This window comes from Schistocerca serialis, chromosome 2 (genome assembly GCF_023864345.2).
Source record: "Schistocerca serialis cubense isolate TAMUIC-IGC-003099 chromosome 2, iqSchSeri2.2, whole genome shotgun sequence".
NCBI lineage: Eukaryota > Metazoa > Arthropoda > Insecta > Orthoptera > Acrididae > Schistocerca > Schistocerca serialis.
Genome location: NC_064639.1, coordinates 166652657 through 166670156, shown reverse-complemented (window position 1 = coordinate 166670156; position 17500 = coordinate 166652657). Strand labels below are relative to the sequence as shown.

The following is a 17500-nucleotide window of genomic DNA, read 5'->3' as shown; positions in this document are numbered from 1 at the left end:
CACGTGACCTCGATAGTCTGCCATTGTAGCAGCAGTAACCGATCTGACAACTGCGGCAGACACTTGTCTTATATAGTCGTTGCCGACTGCAGCGCCGTACTTTGCATATTTACATATGTCTGTATTTGAATACCCATGCCTATACCAGCTTCTTCGGTGCTTCAGTGTAGTTTACAGTAAAACATGAAATCTCCAAACTCTTCTTTCAGTTCCATTGCAAACAGTACCAACTGAGAATGGACTAATGCGTGCGACTTCAAAAATGTTACCATTCATACGATCAATTTCATCACGTGCTCCATGCCTGCAAAGCACGAAGTATTTTCTATGTACAGAACGATAAATCTCGTCTGTCGATCGTTGTAATTTTTTGCTCCTTCATTGTCAACTAAATCTTCAAATTCCTTCTGCATTGTAACATCGTTTCAAAGCAAATATGCAGTACCTGTCGTTATGGTAACTGGGAAGTCCCATCCCACTCTTTTGTCATCGCCATTGACTTTGAAGGACTGCAACGATAGATCACTAGATTGTCTCTTTTTGAGCAAACAGCCACTGGACCTGTGGACGTCCTTCATACCACGAACAAACAGCGAAGGTTAAACACCGCTGACAGCACGATTCTGCGGAACACGAAGATGTCGCTGTGTTCCATGTACTTCCGAGAAGGGCAGAGCAAAGCCGAATGTCAAGATGGACCTTGGCATGCACCCGACCCACACACTGCACGCGTGAAGTTTTGGCATGACGTGGGCGGCCCTGTCGTAGACAGTCGTCACAGGATAAAATAAACAACATTATACCAAAATTACCACGGAAAACGCATAAATCTAATTTAATTTTTCTGACATTTTATATGGAACGTGGTCTCGAATGGAACTATGCCTCACAGTATGTTATGACGTCAAGAGGTAGAATGTTTCGTATTTGGGTTGGGTGGCAAAACCAGTCGTCGTATATGAAGGTATATTGGAAAAATGCTAGCTATGAGTTGTCATCTGCCGGCCAGAGTGGCCGTGCGGTTCTAGGCGCTACAGTCTGGAACCGAGCGACCGCTACGGTCGCAGGTTCGAATCCTTCCTCGGGCATGGATGTGTGTGATGTCCTTAGGTTAGTTAGGTTTAATTAGTTCTAAGTTCTAGGCGACTGATAACCTCAGAAGTTAAGTCGCATAGTGCTCAGAGCCATTTTGAGTTGTCATCTGTGATGAAATAAAAAAATGCGTTCTCAACTAAATCTGCTGCAGTGTCCTATTGTACAGCGGATACACACAGCACTCTGCGTATAGTAGATAAACAAAATCAGCAGGATTACTAAGACACAACGGTCGCCACTAGATAAAAACTTAGCTTCGCCCGAATAGGCCATGAAGGCCCAACGGTACCGACCGTCATCCTCAGCCCACAGGCGTCACTGGATGAGGACATGGAGGGGCATGGGGTCAGCACACCGCTCTCCCAGCTTTACGTCAGTTTACGAGACCGGAGCCACTACGTCTCAGTTTGCCTCGCAAGTGCTGACTGCACCCCGGTTGCCAGCAGCTCTCGGCAAACCAGATGGTCACCAATCCAAGTGCTAGCCCAGCCAGACAGCGCTTAACTTCGGTGATCTGACGGGATACGGTTAACAGCTTGGCAGTGAGTAACTGAAATTCGTGTTAACTGGGGTTTATTAGTATTAACATGTTTCATTTAATTTATTTAGGGAATCAGACGTAAAATCCTATTCTAACTACCAGGCGAATTCCTCAATACAGTTAAATCACTGAGTGGCTATCAAGAATCGTAAATTTCGTCCTATCCGAACCAGTTCCTTCAAAATTAACTATGCCACGAATTGATGATTAAAGGAAAGACATGACCTCAAACGAGCACAGAAATGTATGTTCAGCATCTCGCCAAATTTACGTGTCTCTCGGACCTGACGTCGTCTTGCGTCTGTGCGCTTGCCGATATCCCAGCAACAAGTGTCTCTCTGAACCTTCGTCTCAGTAGAAGCTGAAGCAACCGGTGATTGATTAGTGAAAACCCGGCACGTCGATCCATCGTGCTCAAGCCGTTATTATTAATTTTTATATCAACTGATGGGTGTAAAAGAAAGAAAAATCTCCCCAAATGACATGCTGGAACATAGCTCGCAAATGACATGCTGGAACATAGCCCGTCTTTGCCTATTTGTAACGAAGTTAACAACTCGTTTCATAATAAAGACAACCTTATCAGTTTAAGTGCTGATTTGTTATTCGTCCGTCTGTATTTCGGCAGTTAACACCGTACTTTTTCCTACAAGAAAGGACGGGCGTTGCCCATCCGTTAAGCGCTTCTCCACGGAGTTTCGGCGCCTTTTAGGTGGAGGCCTTTGGGCCTATCGTCCCCTTTGAGACCAGCTTTCATTTGGCCACACAAGTGACTGTGGCGAGTTTTTCCTCCGACATCATGAGCCGGCCATTTCACTTGGCTAAAAGAACTTGTAATATTGCAATGTGTATCTGTCACACCAAAAATTCAATTCATGTTTGTTTCAGAACATGCAGAAGGATTACGTAGCATATGCAAAACTACGATGGCTCCAACAACGTTGCCACCTACGGAGGAAACAACTACCTCATTGTTGGTAAGTACCGTTTACAAAACAAAAATTATTGCCTTTCCAGATACCACTACAACGTTCTCTCTGCCAGGCACCAAGAGCTAATACATGGATTATGTGAACAGGTAAGCTCATTTCTGCAGTACTACTAGCCACATACTCCTCAATGCTAAACACCAAGTTGTATACGAGCGAATGTGGGTATAGGTGATATATTGCATTGTACGAGTATTTCGCGTTTTTAACGTACAGTATAGTATAGAAATATGCCACTTTTGTGGATTGTATTTGTATATCTAGCCCTGTCATAATCAATATGAATTCTGGCCTTAATTCTCAGATTCTTACGTTGCTCTCTGGTGCTGAATATTACGAGGGCTATTCAGAAAGTAAGGTCCAATCAACCAAGAAATTAAAACGACAGTGAAAATCCGACGAAACTTTGCTCGGATGTGTTGCATTGTGTCTCTAGTATGCCCGTCGATCACGTGGCGTCACTCTCCTCAGTTTTGACAGCACACTGAACATGTAAAGGTGCCTAGAAAAAAAATGTCTCCCGTCAAGTGTGAGGGTCTAGTGAGAGACTTCGCCTAATATCATGCTGCCAGCATAACATAACTGTCATGCGTTTCTTTCCTCATGACAATTCTCGCCCGCACTCGGCAGAGGTAGCATGCTCCTCCAGCGTTTTCGATGGGAAATGTTTGATTACCCAAGGTACAGCCCATAACTAGCTCCCAATGAGTTTCGTTTCTGCTCTCATGAACCGCTGGCTATGAAGACTACATTTTGGCACAGACCACCGTAGAGATTTGGTGGAAAGCACAGGCGGCTACCTTCTATGACGTGGGCATTGGAAACTTGGTACAACACTGCGATAAATGTTTAAGTGGGAACGGCGATTCTGTAGAGAAATAGCTGGAAGGTGTAGCAAACTGTTTCAAATAAAACATTTTTGATTTTCACAGTGGTTTCTGTTTCGCTACTGATCGGACTTTACTTTCCGAATAGCCCTCGTATTACACATTTAACTGAAATTTCCCTCAAATTATAATAAAATTTACGAGAGGGAAAACATGTCCAGATTTCTGGAAATAATTGTTATTTATTTATGAACTGGTTTTATGTGTCTTAAGCCATCTGCACGAAGGAAATTACTATAGCAACCGTAGACCAGTTACTACAAGGCAGCCATAAATTACAAGATATGGTGATGATGTTTTTAAATACTAATGATATACAGGGTGTTTCTAAAACGAATGTAAAAAAATGAGAGGGCTGGTAGAGTGGGACAACAAGCAACTTTCACACGGCAACCCATATTGGCATCCCTTAGCATTCGGCGCTAGGCGTCATTTCACAGCGTCGCGCGCCGCCGGGAAGGTAGGCATATAAACTTGATATCTCTGAGTCGAAATGGTAGCAGGTGTTCCGGGTGGGACACCACTGTGGAGTTTCTTCTTGCGTTTGCTGGGACGCGAACGCCTTGCGTTTGACAGTGCAAATGCTGATCTGATACCACGTTGCATCGACGGTGACGCTGCGCACATTGCAGAATCTGGTTCGTCCTGTGTCAGACGGGCACTCTTGTGTTTGGTACTGTGCAGAACGGACGGGTAATGGAGCGGTTTTTTTGGGAGAAAAGGGCAGATGGAAATGCTTTTGCGCTCAGCGGTCGTACATTTAGCGGTTCCCGAATCGTTGAGGGCTATATCAACGCTTGTTCGCCGTCATCCACAGGTCTCTGCCAGAGGGGTGCGCGATAGGTGAGTTGTTCACTGGCAACGGATCGTAATGGCCCACGTGCGCTCAAGCCCTACATCGAAACACGATGAATTAATTTTATGATTCCGGTGTGAAAACCAGAGGCATTAGCACTGCTGCAGAACACGCCCTCGACAGACATACGGAGTGTTGCTCAAGAAATGTTTGTAAGTCAATCCATGTTCTGGCGCGTGCGGAACGATGACGAGTTTCATCCGTACCGCGTCTTTATACCGTATTACACCCTGAAGGCAGGCGGTGGCGGCGACTGGAACAGGTATCGTGAGCAGTTTATGTCCGGGGCTCGTATTGTTAGCCAATAAACAGACTGTAAAAGTACTCAGGAAGTGTTCAAAATGGTTCAAATGGCTCTAAGCACTATCGGACTTAACATCTGAAGTCATCAGTCCCCTAGACTTAGAAATACTTAAACCTAACTAACCTAAGGACATCACACACATTCAAGCCCAAGGCAGGATTCGATCCTGCGACCGTAGCAGCAGCGCGGTTCCGGACTGAAGCGCCTAGAACCGCTCGGCCACAGCGGCCGGCTTAGGAGATGCATTTCTGTGTAAACACGTTTTAAATGGAACAGTGCCTATTGACATTATCAAATTAAACGTAGGGTAAGTTAGATTGTAAGTTGTGTCAGCTGCAGGACTGTACGCGAGTCAGTTACGGGATATGATATTTTAAACGTTTCACACCAACACTGGTTTGTGCCATTCGACGTGGGTAGTTGCTAGATAAGAAGTTATGTTTGCTTACAGTGTGCTTTTGTGTTTCCTGAGTACATTGCGACTTGCTGGTCAGTCAGTGTGTGACAACCCAATCAATAGGTCCTGAGTGGACGATGGTGTTTACCAATGCAGAAAAACCTAACTTGCTCATGGTGTACGGAAAGTGTAGGAAGAATGCAGTTCGTACTCGTACGGTGTATGCGGCAAGATATCCCAATAGACGTTAATCATCTTAGCAGTTATGCATCAACCACTTCAACCAGTTACGTGAAGGTGGTAGTGCAATACCTAGACGATGTAACAGAAGGAAACAAGTGACGACAGAAGAGGGGTAAATTAATGTTCTTGCTGCTGTTGCAGTTGATCTGCACGTTAGCTCCCTCGCTATCACAGGAGGATAAGACATGAGTTGGGCAAGTGTCCTACGCACTCTCCATCGGCATAGGATCCATCGCTATCCCATCTCTCCTCATCAAGAGCTGCATGGAAACGATAAGAAGCGTGTTAACTCCTGTACATGGGCATTAAGACAGAATATTCCAGATGTATCATATATCTTGTTTAGTGACGAAGCCACATTTACTGATCATGGCCACGTAAACCGCGGAAAAATGCACTACTGGTCTATTGATAACCCTAGTGGAGGATGATGAACCATCAGCTCATAGGTCTATATTTCACAGACAAGTACTGCACCATGTCTTCACGAATTGTTTCCAAATCGTTGAATCGGTCGCAGAGGACCTGTAACTTTGCTGGTCCGTTCCCCGGATTTGACTCCTGTAGACTGTTTTCTGTGGGGAAAGCTGAAAGGCGCTGTCTACAAGGACATACCTGCTACACCCGATGATACGCAACGAGGTATTACTACAGCCTGCTCGGACATCTCCGCTGAAATGCTAGCATGTGTGCAGCGGTCGTTCCACACCAGACTAGAAGCGTTTATTGTCACTGCCGATGGTCATTTTGAACACAACCTTTGGTGGTCAGTTTTCTCGTTGCTGGTGAGGATCCACACAAGTAGTGTATCCACTTGTGTTGTTCTTTAGTGTGAGTTACCACAGCTGTTATACAAGTGTCAGTGTGGTAACTTTCCGAAATACAATATCTCGTAAAGACTCTCGCTAGAATCCTGGAACAAACGTTCTAATTTACCCTACTCTCAGTTCGTTAATGCCAATGGGCATTGTTCCTTTTAAAAAAGTGTATGTTTACGCAAAAAATGCACTGTATAAGTACAGTTACATCCTGCCGATTGGCTAACAATACGAGCCCATTACTATCAATCCATTCTGGGAAAACTGCACGACAATAGCACTCTCCATTTCCGCAATATCTGCGGTGCAAGTCTTAAGTGATTCCCCTTGTACAAGACTGCGCCCAGCGGTAGATAGTCTGGGATCAGGACCACCTTAAGAGTGCGACAAATTATCTTGCCGAAATATCGCACCTTGAAGATGACGCAACACCACTGAATACCCGACAACATTTCTAAAAAATTAAAATCTATCACTTTCATGGAAAACGACCGTAGCCTGAGTTATCATATCGGCGGTGACAGTGTATTCGATTTTCATAATTTCCGCTGCTCGTGAAACCACGTGTACCGTCTTTGCTCGTCTGTAGCGGAAGTGTCCCGTTTTTCTTGGCGTATTAGCCAGTCATCATTGTTAGACATGCAGTTCGCAATGACGTCGTATTCTACTTCAGCTTGTGGTAATGGCCTTCTGTCGTCTCTGCTTGAAATGGGTCCTTGATTACCTCGACCTACAGGTCGTGTATGTTCAGTTGAAATAATTGAGTCTAGTACGATCGCCAGATTGATATCATTACTGGCTCTGAGCACTATGCGACTTAACTTCTGAGGTCATCAGTCGCCTAGAACTTAGAACTAATTAAACCTAACTAACCTAAGGACATCACACACGTCCATGCCCGAGGCAGGATTCGAACCTGCGAGCGTAGCGGTCGCTCGGTTCCAGACTGTAGCGCCTAGAACCGCACGGCCACTCCGGCCGGCAGATTAATATCACTCAAAGATTCTTCTGAAAGGTGGTAGATATATTCCAGAGTTGTAGAAGGGTGGGGAGCAGCAATACAAAATCTGTTATTTTGGCTGGGCGTTCAAAATAATTGGTGAATACAGGAATACTAGTAAAAACTGCATATGTTCTTAACGAATTTCAGTGTGCAAGCCATTAAAAACCTACCTTGGTGCTTTCGAATGGAAAGAAATCACAATGTATGTTCATACAAAGTTCATCATTTTGTGTTCAAATGGTTCAAATGGCCCTGAGCACTAGGGGACTTAACTTCTGAGGTCATCAGTCCCCTATAACTTAGAACTACTTAAACCTAACTAACCTAAGGACATCACACACATCCATCCCCGGGGCAGGATTCGAACCTGCGACCGTAGCGGTCGCGCGGTTCCAGACTGAAGCGCCTAGAACCACACGGCCACAACGGCGGGCTCGTTTTGTGTCTATGTAATAATTATTGATTAGGAATAATAAATATTTGGTTACTCACGTGTACGTTGGTAGGAACTGTATGATTACGCTTATGGCTACGGCCATTAAGCTTGAAGATGAACGTGATGGTCTGAAACTAGCCGCACAAATAAAAGACTGGTATCGCAACTGTGACGAATGTCGAAGCGAAATAAGGACAACAAAATTGCTCCTGGAGTTTTCTGCGCGCAGGCAGTTTACCAGTCTACTGCAACATGGTTTGCTACAGCGACAATGACCTCATAGGTTCACGGACCTGGTCTCTTCACGGAGGCGCCCTGTCTAACACTGTCCATCTAGAAGTTGCCTCTTCTTCGGCCACGAAAACCTCTCTTCGACAGTTGCCTTCAGATAAACTACTGCACTGGCTCCTGCCGTGTTGGTCTTACATTCATGCTCCTCCCATTGCAACAGGAGAATTTTTATGTATGTGGTGTCTGTTCTTTCAGACGTGTCTGAAAGAACACACGCCACATATATATAATTAAGGCGAGGATGGCCGATGATTACTTTAGTGCGGTTGCACACCACGCTCAAACTCTTACGGGAGTCGGCGTAATGATGCTAGTAACGCGAATAATGGACGAGGGCCGCTGTATCTGTAGTGTGTGTAAAAGTCGAGAAATTGTGTCTGATCGGAGGCATGCTAGGGTATTCCGTGCAGCTGCGAATACCGCTGTGTACAAATGGCGCAGGTGTCAGCGCATCTGCCTGGTAAGCAGGGGACCTGGTATCGATTCCTGCTCTGGCACAAATTTTCAACCTTCCCCATTGATTTATATCAATACCCTCTGTCAGATAGTGTCATTAATTCCAAAGAATTGTTCTCTGATAACTTTCCTGGTAACGCCGATTTTGGATGAGGCCTTTGACCGACATTATATTTGTTGGTTGGTTGGTTGGTTGATATGAGGAAGGGGACCAAACAGCGAGATCATCGATCCCACCAGATTAGGGTGGGATGGGAAAGGAAGCAGGTTGTGCCCTTTCAAAGGAACTCTCCCGGCATTTGCCTGAAGCGATTTAGGGAAATCACAGTAAACTTAAATCAGGATGGCCGGAAGCGGGATTGAGCCATTGTACTCCCGAATTTAAATCCAGTGTGCTAACCCTTGCGGCACGTCGCTCATATATCTTGGTATTCTTCGACGAGTGTGTACCGGTTACCACGACCTTAGCAATTCGCCGATAATGTTACTCGTATGAATAGGTATTTAAAATGACCGTGATCGTGTATTAATGGAAAAAGTATCCGGCTATGTTTCTTTATCCAGTAGGTTATATGTTGATAGGGAGCAGTAACTGAACTAGTGGAATTCAAACTAAGGTTGCTGTAGTTTTAAAGTAAACTGTAATTATGTAAACGAATAAAACGTTCGCCAGCCTAATGTACCAAAATAATACCAAGTGATAATACTTTTCAACAAGAAAATTAACTACTGTATATAACTGTACTTGGCACTAAATTCTGTTTTGCAAGTAGGACCTGAAATAGCAGCACGATCTAGCAAGTGTCAGATCAGCAGTGTGCCAAGAGCAACACATATCTAAATTTAAAATGTTTTGACAACAAAATGTCACTCACTGACATATACTTTCTGTATTCGACATAAGAAAGCTAAGGTTCATTTTACGCAACCAATTACTGACGGAGGAATACAAGTAATTTGAACATAAGCAGCATTTACCCTTTAAGTAACAAGAAACACTGACATAGAAATGATCTTAAAATTGCAGTTCAGATTGTTATTAATACTATGTGTATTCAAAGGGAGCACATACTTATTTACATTAAACAAAGCTTAAGCAAGATATGGAGCCTCTGAATCTTTTATAGCCTGAACAATTGCCGCCATTTAACCTTTAAAGAACAGAAAAGCTATTCAGCACTTCACAAGAGCCTTAACTGGAATAATAACTGTCATACGGGTTCAACGTTAGCATGGGAACTCAGAAATTGTTCTGTCAGTTGACTGAGATGAGAACTGGACGTTTCTCGCAAAAACACAATATGAAAACACTTTTAAACGGAAATACATGAATAATAACACTTCAACAAACCTATGAAGCAGGTGCTCATTAAGTTTGCCCTTAAACTGCAACAGCCAATAACCACTTATTATGATCACTGTTGTATTGAGTTACTTTTAATACTGGATACAAATCTGAGTAAGAATGACTTTTAAGTAAAGTAATTAGTTCTTTTCTTTGCATCTACACTTCTGCAAACCTTAGGCTACTCACTTATGGAGATTTACGTCAAGTATTTCAGAAATAAAAGTAAATGAACACTTTAGAAATTTGCTGCTGCACGAGAGATAATCGGCACTATTAAAGCAATAAATACCTTGCAGTGCAACAAAATAAGACACTCGGATATATTGCATCATTAAGAAAAAGATCCTGTCTAGTTAACGTGACTGAGGAGTGATTCAAGGTTCTCGACACAAAGTTGAACAAAGACCGATTATTATTTGCATGTAAATCAATAACTCGTCCACGCAAACAATTACAATACTAAACCTTTACTTTAGCTACAGGTAGTGGCGCTGGCGATCTTCTGTAGCTGAAATAAAGGTGGCAAACGTATTCGTGGCTCTGAAAATTATCCTCTTGGGTTTTTGTAATTCACAGCCAACCAATAAGGGCCTTGAATAACTAACCAGTGCTCTTCCCCATCCGAGGCATTATCACTCAGTCTTGCTGCTTTGTTGCCTCCATCAATATGCGGGATGTGAACAATTTGCATGTTAGCCATAGACTGACTGTCTACCGCCAAATACGCCTTTTCTATTCTCGCCATGCGGGTTTCGTAGTGGAGGTACTTCCCTCCAGGTTTTACATGAGTACAAATCTACATTCCCTATACGTGAACCAGTTCTACAAATAGTATTTCAACATTTCAGTATTTTTACACAACGTAGTTCTTAGAATTTCCAACTGCCTTGCCGCAATGGTAACACCGGTTCCTGCCAGTTCACCGAAGTTAAGTGCTGTCGGGCTGGACTAGCACTTGGATGGTTGACCATCCGGTCTGCCGAGCGCTGTTGGCAAGCGGGGTGCACTCAGCCCTTGTGAGCCAAACTGAGGAGCTACTTGATTGAGAAGTAGCGGCTCTGGACACGGAAACTGACATACGGCCGGGAGAGCAGTGTGCTGACCACACGCCCCTCCATACCCGCATCCAGTGGTGATGCCTATGAACTGAGGATGACACGGCTGACAGTCAATACCTTTGGGCCTTCATGGCCTGTCGGGGTGGAGTTTATCTAGTTTAGTTCTTCAAATTACAAGCATACTATAATTACAATGTTATAAATTGGAGGGAAATGTGATCAAACATTTACACAGAAGTTGAACCAAAGAACGTGCTGACACAGACGACACTGTAAGCAGTGTGGTAGGCATAGTCGACACGAATATAAGTGCTACACATTGTGTTTCACAATTCATGTTACACACTTCTAGAAGTCGTAGACAGGGCTTAGTGGATCAAGTTTTACATAGGAAGTCATGCCCGGAGACGGAAAATAAGAGCCGCTCAGTCGCGCTCTAGATGTTTCTTACACAGTTCACCTGTTCTGATATACTACCCACAGTGATGAATGGTATGATGACGCAGTGTCACGTGATGTCCTTGCTTTCAAGCTTCCTGGTGATGTGTCAGGCGTCGGTTGACAATACGGTGACTGATACTGCAGTAATAGGATGCCTGAGTACACGACCGCAGAGTACATCTATATGCTGTTAATTTACGGTGAAGCTCGCCGTAATGGAGTCACACGATTTGGAAAGTACTCTTGGTACAGACGTTGAGCTTCTCCTGCATCTCATTCCCTGTCTGCCAGAGTAGAACAACGGCTACGGGAAAGTGGGAAATTCGCAAGCGATAGAGGAAACTGCGGTGCTCCGAGAAGGCGGTGCACTGTCGTATTTGGAGAGGGAGTGCTTCATCAAGTGGAAGAGAACTCATTGACTCGAGCCATTGCACGTGACTTCCATGTGTCTCAATCGTCTATCTGATGTATTCTGCAATGAACAGAAACTCCACCCGTATCACCCTCAGAAGGAACACGCCATGCTCCCTCAGGATTTTGTGCCTCCTATCAACTTCTGTGCTTTGTTTTTAAACCGTTGTGTGGATTTCCCACAGTTTCCAAGGCAAATTGTGTTCAGCAACGAAACACATTTTAAGCCACTAGTACACGAAGATCTCAGGACACCTTCGGCATTAATGCCTGGGCAGGTATCTGCGATGCTAGTGTGATTGGGTTCTACATCCTTCCCCACCTAAAGGATGCTAGGTACTTGATATTCCTGCAACAAGTGCTGGTGGAGTTTTTAGAAGATGTGCCATTGGACATTCGGCACGAATTGTGGTTCCAGCATGCTACGCAGCAGCACATTTTGCAGTTCTCATCCGAAAGCATCTGAACGTAGTCTACGGGGACAGGTGGCTCGGCCGAGGTGGACCACATTCTTGGCCACCAAAATCCCCACATTTAACCCCTTTGGACTTTTTCTTGTGGAGCCACATAAAGAGTCTTGTTTATGATACATTTGTTCAATCGGAGGAAGGTTTGGTTGCACGGATCACGGCTCCAGTAACGGTGATTAATCATACACGAAGCATCTTAGACACAGTTTATTCGAACTTACTGCGAAGATACGCTGTGTGCACCGAAATTGGTGATCGCCATATCGAACGGCTGTTGTATAATCAAAGTAAATAGGAGTCAAATATGTGAATCTTGTTTTCCATGTAACAGGACACGAACTGTTTCCGGACATGGGTTCCTAAGTAAAGCTTGATCTGCTAAGTCGTCCCTACAACCGCGAAGACTGGTGAAACACCCAGTGTATGAACTTAGTGACGTGCTCTCAGTTCCTGCCCCGAGAGACAGACGAGGTTCAAAATTCCACCTACTTGCTACCAAGGGCTATGTGTCGCCAGTGTGGGCCTTCCTGTTCCTATGTCACCTAATTTGCTCACGACCATCACTGATGTTAGGCTGTTTCTATAAATCCATAATCGCCTCAATATCATGGCAACGGCCTTGCCGCAGTGGATACCCCAGTTCCCGTCAGATCACCGAAGTTAAGCACTGTCGGGCGTGACCGTACTTGGATGGGTGAGCATCCGGGCCGCCATGCGCTGTTGCCATTTTTCGGGGTGCACTCAGCCTCGTGATGCCAATTGGGGAGCTACTTGACCGAATCGTAGCGGCTCTGGTCAAAGAAAACCATCATAACGACCGGGAGAGCGGTGTGCTGACCACACGCCCTTCCTATCCTCATCCTCAGCTGAGGATGATACGGCGGTCGGATGGTCCCGGTGGGCCACATGTGGCATGATGACGGAGTGCCCATTAGCATACGTTCGGCTATGTGCTGTCGGGTGAAAATATTCGTATCACTGCACGCTTTGTGACATTATTATTTTTTGATGCATTGATATTGGCCGGCGACCTGAGGCTCTAACCAACCGTCGTTTTTTTGTTGCAGGACAGCCAGACTACAAGTACTGAAGCCACCAACACGATTCGTGATAGAGTTGAGGAGGCGCTGGAACAACTAGAGCCAAAAACTATCGAGGACGGCGCTCTGAAGAACAAGAACAGAACCCTAGATCCGGACCAGATGCTCACGAACCTGGACACCATTATAAACTTCTCGAATAATCTGACACAAAATAATGTACGTTAATTTTTTTGTTTTAATTCTCCTTAGGACGTATGAGGGGCACCTTTCAGGCCAAGATTGGAGCTGGAAAATTCCCTCTGCACTAAGTATCTTCCAACCGCTAAATAAGTTATTACACTGTGAAATACACAGGATGTGACAGAAGACAACAAATTTAAGAAATTTTACAGTGTATCCGAAGAAGTAACTACGAAATGAAGCAATGACCAGAGGCACCATCCAAAATCGAAGCGGAGTGTCGAAACTGTAGGGGCCAACAACTGTTATATCACCAGTTCGGCAGCAAACGTGAATTCGTACACTGAAGTACGGTAAGCGGTTCTTTCCGCAATAGACGTGACAGCATTCAGGACGTGGTGCAATGTGAAACGTGCACAGGACTATTAGCACAACACTGCAGAAACCGCTAACAAAGAACGTCTATCGAATCAAACAGGAATTTTTATTTAAACATTTGAAGACAGACCCATCTCACATTCCTAACAATGCCTGCGACGGCGCGTGATTGTGTTGCTCTTCGTTTGTACGCAACAGCGATTACAGTCTTGGAGGAGGAGAAGGAGGAGGAGGAGGAGGAGGAGTAGGGTGGGAGGGGATTAAGACGCCAGTCAATGTTACCTCCAGCAAGTAGCTGACATGTTTAGTATACGTATGTCAGTATTGTCATACATACACAGCAAAAATGAACGAAACCATTGATGTTTGGAACGTTGTGTGTGTTATCCAACAGAAGGCGGTTCAGGGCAGGTTGATGGCACTTTCACAATGTGTTTGGTGGATATGATATTCCAGAAACATGAGTATTCGTTTGGCTGCTCAAATAGAGTTGCGTTAGACAGAGTAGTGGATCCAGAAAAAGACTTCATAGACGATAACGTGATTAATAGCGTTGAAGATTATAGTGCCTGTGGCAGTGGTGGAAACATCCATTTAGAGGAAACAAGGTAATCAAGGAACTGCAGATAAAACGACACATTCTATCCCAATCTGACACAGCAAGCAATGAAGAAAAATGTGTCCATTACAAACATGTTTCCATTACTAGCACCAGAAATGACGGGCAATGCAAAAAGCAAGAAAAACTGGGCACACAAAGTTTAAATATTCCGCGGCTTTCACACCACGTGTCAAGTAAGAATACAGAGAGTACCGCAAACACGTCACTGCTTTCTTGATAGCCAGAAATCTGTAGGAAGAACAAGATATTCACCACCCCTGGAACGCACAACAGCAATGATTCTGCGAGCGTGTCGTGATTACGACAATTCCTTGGTAGATGCCAACAAACAGGTCTTTAATACGGGCCAATGGTTTTGCGGGAACGTATCTGGCACACGACAGCGTGCCACATGGGTTCCGTCACTCAGATCAAGCGAATTTGGTGACCAAGACATCAACCTGAGTTCACTATCATGCTCCTCAATGAACGTAGTAGGATTCTTGCCCTATGACAGATTTTTATGACTGGAAAATCGCGTCACCTCCGGAGAATACATCAAGTATGAACGGATACAGATAGTCCTCATTCGTGTTCAGGTACTCCACAGCTGTCATGCTGTGTTTCATTACTGCCACAGACCCGTGGAAGCTCTCCCGCACTGCATAATGCTATTTTTTTTCTTTATTGAATTTAGATTCCCCCCAAAGGGGGTGGCATGGCAGGAGCTTAGCATGCGGCTCTTCAGCCTACAGACTTTGTTTTTAAAAAAAGTAGAAGATAATATATAATAAAAAACAGGTGAAAAAATCGGAGACAAAGGGTTACATGGTGAAAAAATCGTGGAACTTAAAACATAGAAGAAAGGGATGATGATACTAATAAAAGTACATATGAAGCAGACAGTAAAATAATAGACAGACAATTAAAAACATGGCGACAGTCTGGCTTCTGTTCGCAAAAGACATAAAATTCACACCCAGCGACAGCATGGTTTCTGTTCGCAACACGGGAAAAGACGAAAACAACACTGAAAAGTCACTGGAACACTGCACTGAAATATGATATACCACAGTCGAGAGCTGGTAAGGGGGGGGGGGGGGGGAACTGAACAGATGATGGGAAAATAAAAAAGGGGGAAAGGTGAGGAAAAGTGAAGAGGGGAGGGGGGAAAGGAGTCAATGGAGGATGAGGACCCATAAGAGGGGTGGGGGGTGCTGCGCAGACGCGACAGCGAGTGGGGAAGGCAGAGGACAGGAAGACAAAAGGACTTGGGGGGAGGAGGAAGGTAGGGAGAGGTTATGCGGGGAGAAACACAGGATGGAAGGGGGAAGAGGGAGCCCAGGGAAAGGACAGAGGAAAGGACGAGGGGTGAGGATGAGAGTTGATAGGAGCGATAAATGGAGGGAGAGAAGGCATCATCTGGGAGGGGGAGTTGATGGAAGCCACCTTGGGAAAGGAGATGGAGGGTAGGGGGGACACAACAGTAAAGGCGTGGCGGGGGGCGGGGACGGGAGAGGAGAGGAGCAACCAGGGGGTGAGGGGGATCAAGGAGGTGGGAGGTGTAGAGTATATGTTCGAGGAATAGGAGCAGATGGGGGAAAGGAATGAGGTCATAGAGGATCCGCATGGGGGACAGGAGGCGTATACGGAAGGCGAGGCAGAGTGCATGACGCTCAAGGATCTGGAGAGGCTTATAGAATTTGGGGGGGGGGGGGGGACAGATATCCAGGCGGAACTGGCATAACAGAGGATGGGACGGATTAAGGATTTGTAGGTGTGGAGGATAGTAGTCGTGTGAAGTTAGCACCTCTTTTTCGAGAAATATACATTTTTTTCACAGTTCTTGTTAGATGTGCCATAGTTCTAGAGTTCTTTCCACAAAATTTCAATAGTTCTGCAAAATGTAACGAAGAAAACAACAATACTCGAAAAAATTTTCGTATCGAAAACATTTTCTGCCAATTTCCGCAAAATGTAAATAAGTACAAGAGTTCAGAGCACAGTTCTGAACAGAGCTCCAAGAGCTCTTTTGAAAATCCAAGTAACATTTTTTTGTGCAGCTAATAGTTTACGAGATAATTGCAATTTAAGAGAAAATCTTTTCACTTACTGTGAAGTTGGCACCCTTTTTTTCACAAATTTATACTTTTTTCAGATTTCTTGATAGATATGCCATAGTTCTAGAGTTCTTTGTACAAAATTTCAATAGTTCTGAAGAATTTAGCGACGAAAACAATATTCGAAAAAATTTTCGTATCGAAAACATTCTTCGTCAATTTTCGCAAATTGTAAACAAGTACAACAGTTCTGAGCACAGTTCTGAACAGAACTCCAAGAGTTCTATCGAAAACCCAAGTAACATTTTTTTGTGCAGCTAATAGTTTACGAGATAATTGCAATTTAAGGAGAAAATCTTTTCACTTACTGTGAAGTTGGCACCCTTTTTTTCACAAATGTATACTTTTTTCAGATTTCTTGATAGATATGCCATAGTTCTAGAGTTCTTTGTACAAATTTTCAATAGTTCTGCAGAATTTACCGACGAAAACAATATTCGAAAAAATTTTCGTATCGAAAATATTCTTCGTCAATTTTCGCAAATTGTAAATAAGTACAACAGTTCTGAGCACAGGTCTGAACAGAACTCCAAGAGTTCTATCGAAAACCCAAGTAACATTTTTTTGTGCAGCTAATAGTTTACGAGATAATTGCAATTTAAGGAGAAAATCTTTTCACTTACTGTGAAGTTGGCACCCTTTTTTTCAGAAATGTATATTTCTTTCACAGTTCTTGACAGGTATGCCATAGTTCTAGAGTTCTTTGTACAAAATTTCAATAGTTCTGCAGAATTTAGCGAAGAAAACAACAATACTCGAAAAAATTTTTCTATCGAAAACATTTTTTGTCAATTTTCGCAAAAATTAAACTTGTACAACAGTTCTGAGGACAGTTCCGAACAGAACCCCAAGAGCTCTATCGAAAATCGTAATAACATTTTTCTATGGCGACAATAGTTTGTGATAAATTGATTTAATGTGGGACACACTTTCTCTACAGAAAATATAAATACACTCCTGGAAATGGAAAAAAGAACACATTGACACCGGTGTGTCAGACCCACCATACTTGCTCCGGACACTGCGAGAGGGCTGCACAAGCAATGATCACACGCACGGCACAGCGGACACACCAGGAACCGCGGTATTGGCCGTCGAATGGCGCTAGCTGTGCAGCATTTGTGCACCACCGCC

At 44.1% G+C, this 17500-nt stretch overlaps 1 protein-coding gene and 1 pseudogene across 1 annotated transcript in view; both read left to right on the top strand.

Moving 5' to 3' along the window:
* The window catches only part of LOC126456876 (uncharacterized), a 288788-nt gene that overhangs the window by 109264 nt on the left and 162024 nt on the right, over positions 1-17500 (top strand). The window contains exons 5-6 of the mRNA XM_050092697.1: positions 2525-2613; positions 13112-13303. Of these exons, the coding sequence (XP_049948654.1) occupies positions 2525-2613; positions 13112-13303 (281 nt within the window). The remainder of the gene's footprint in view (positions 1-2524; positions 2614-13111; positions 13304-17500) is intronic.
* Positions 12654-12770, top strand: LOC126459136 (5S ribosomal RNA; annotated as a pseudogene).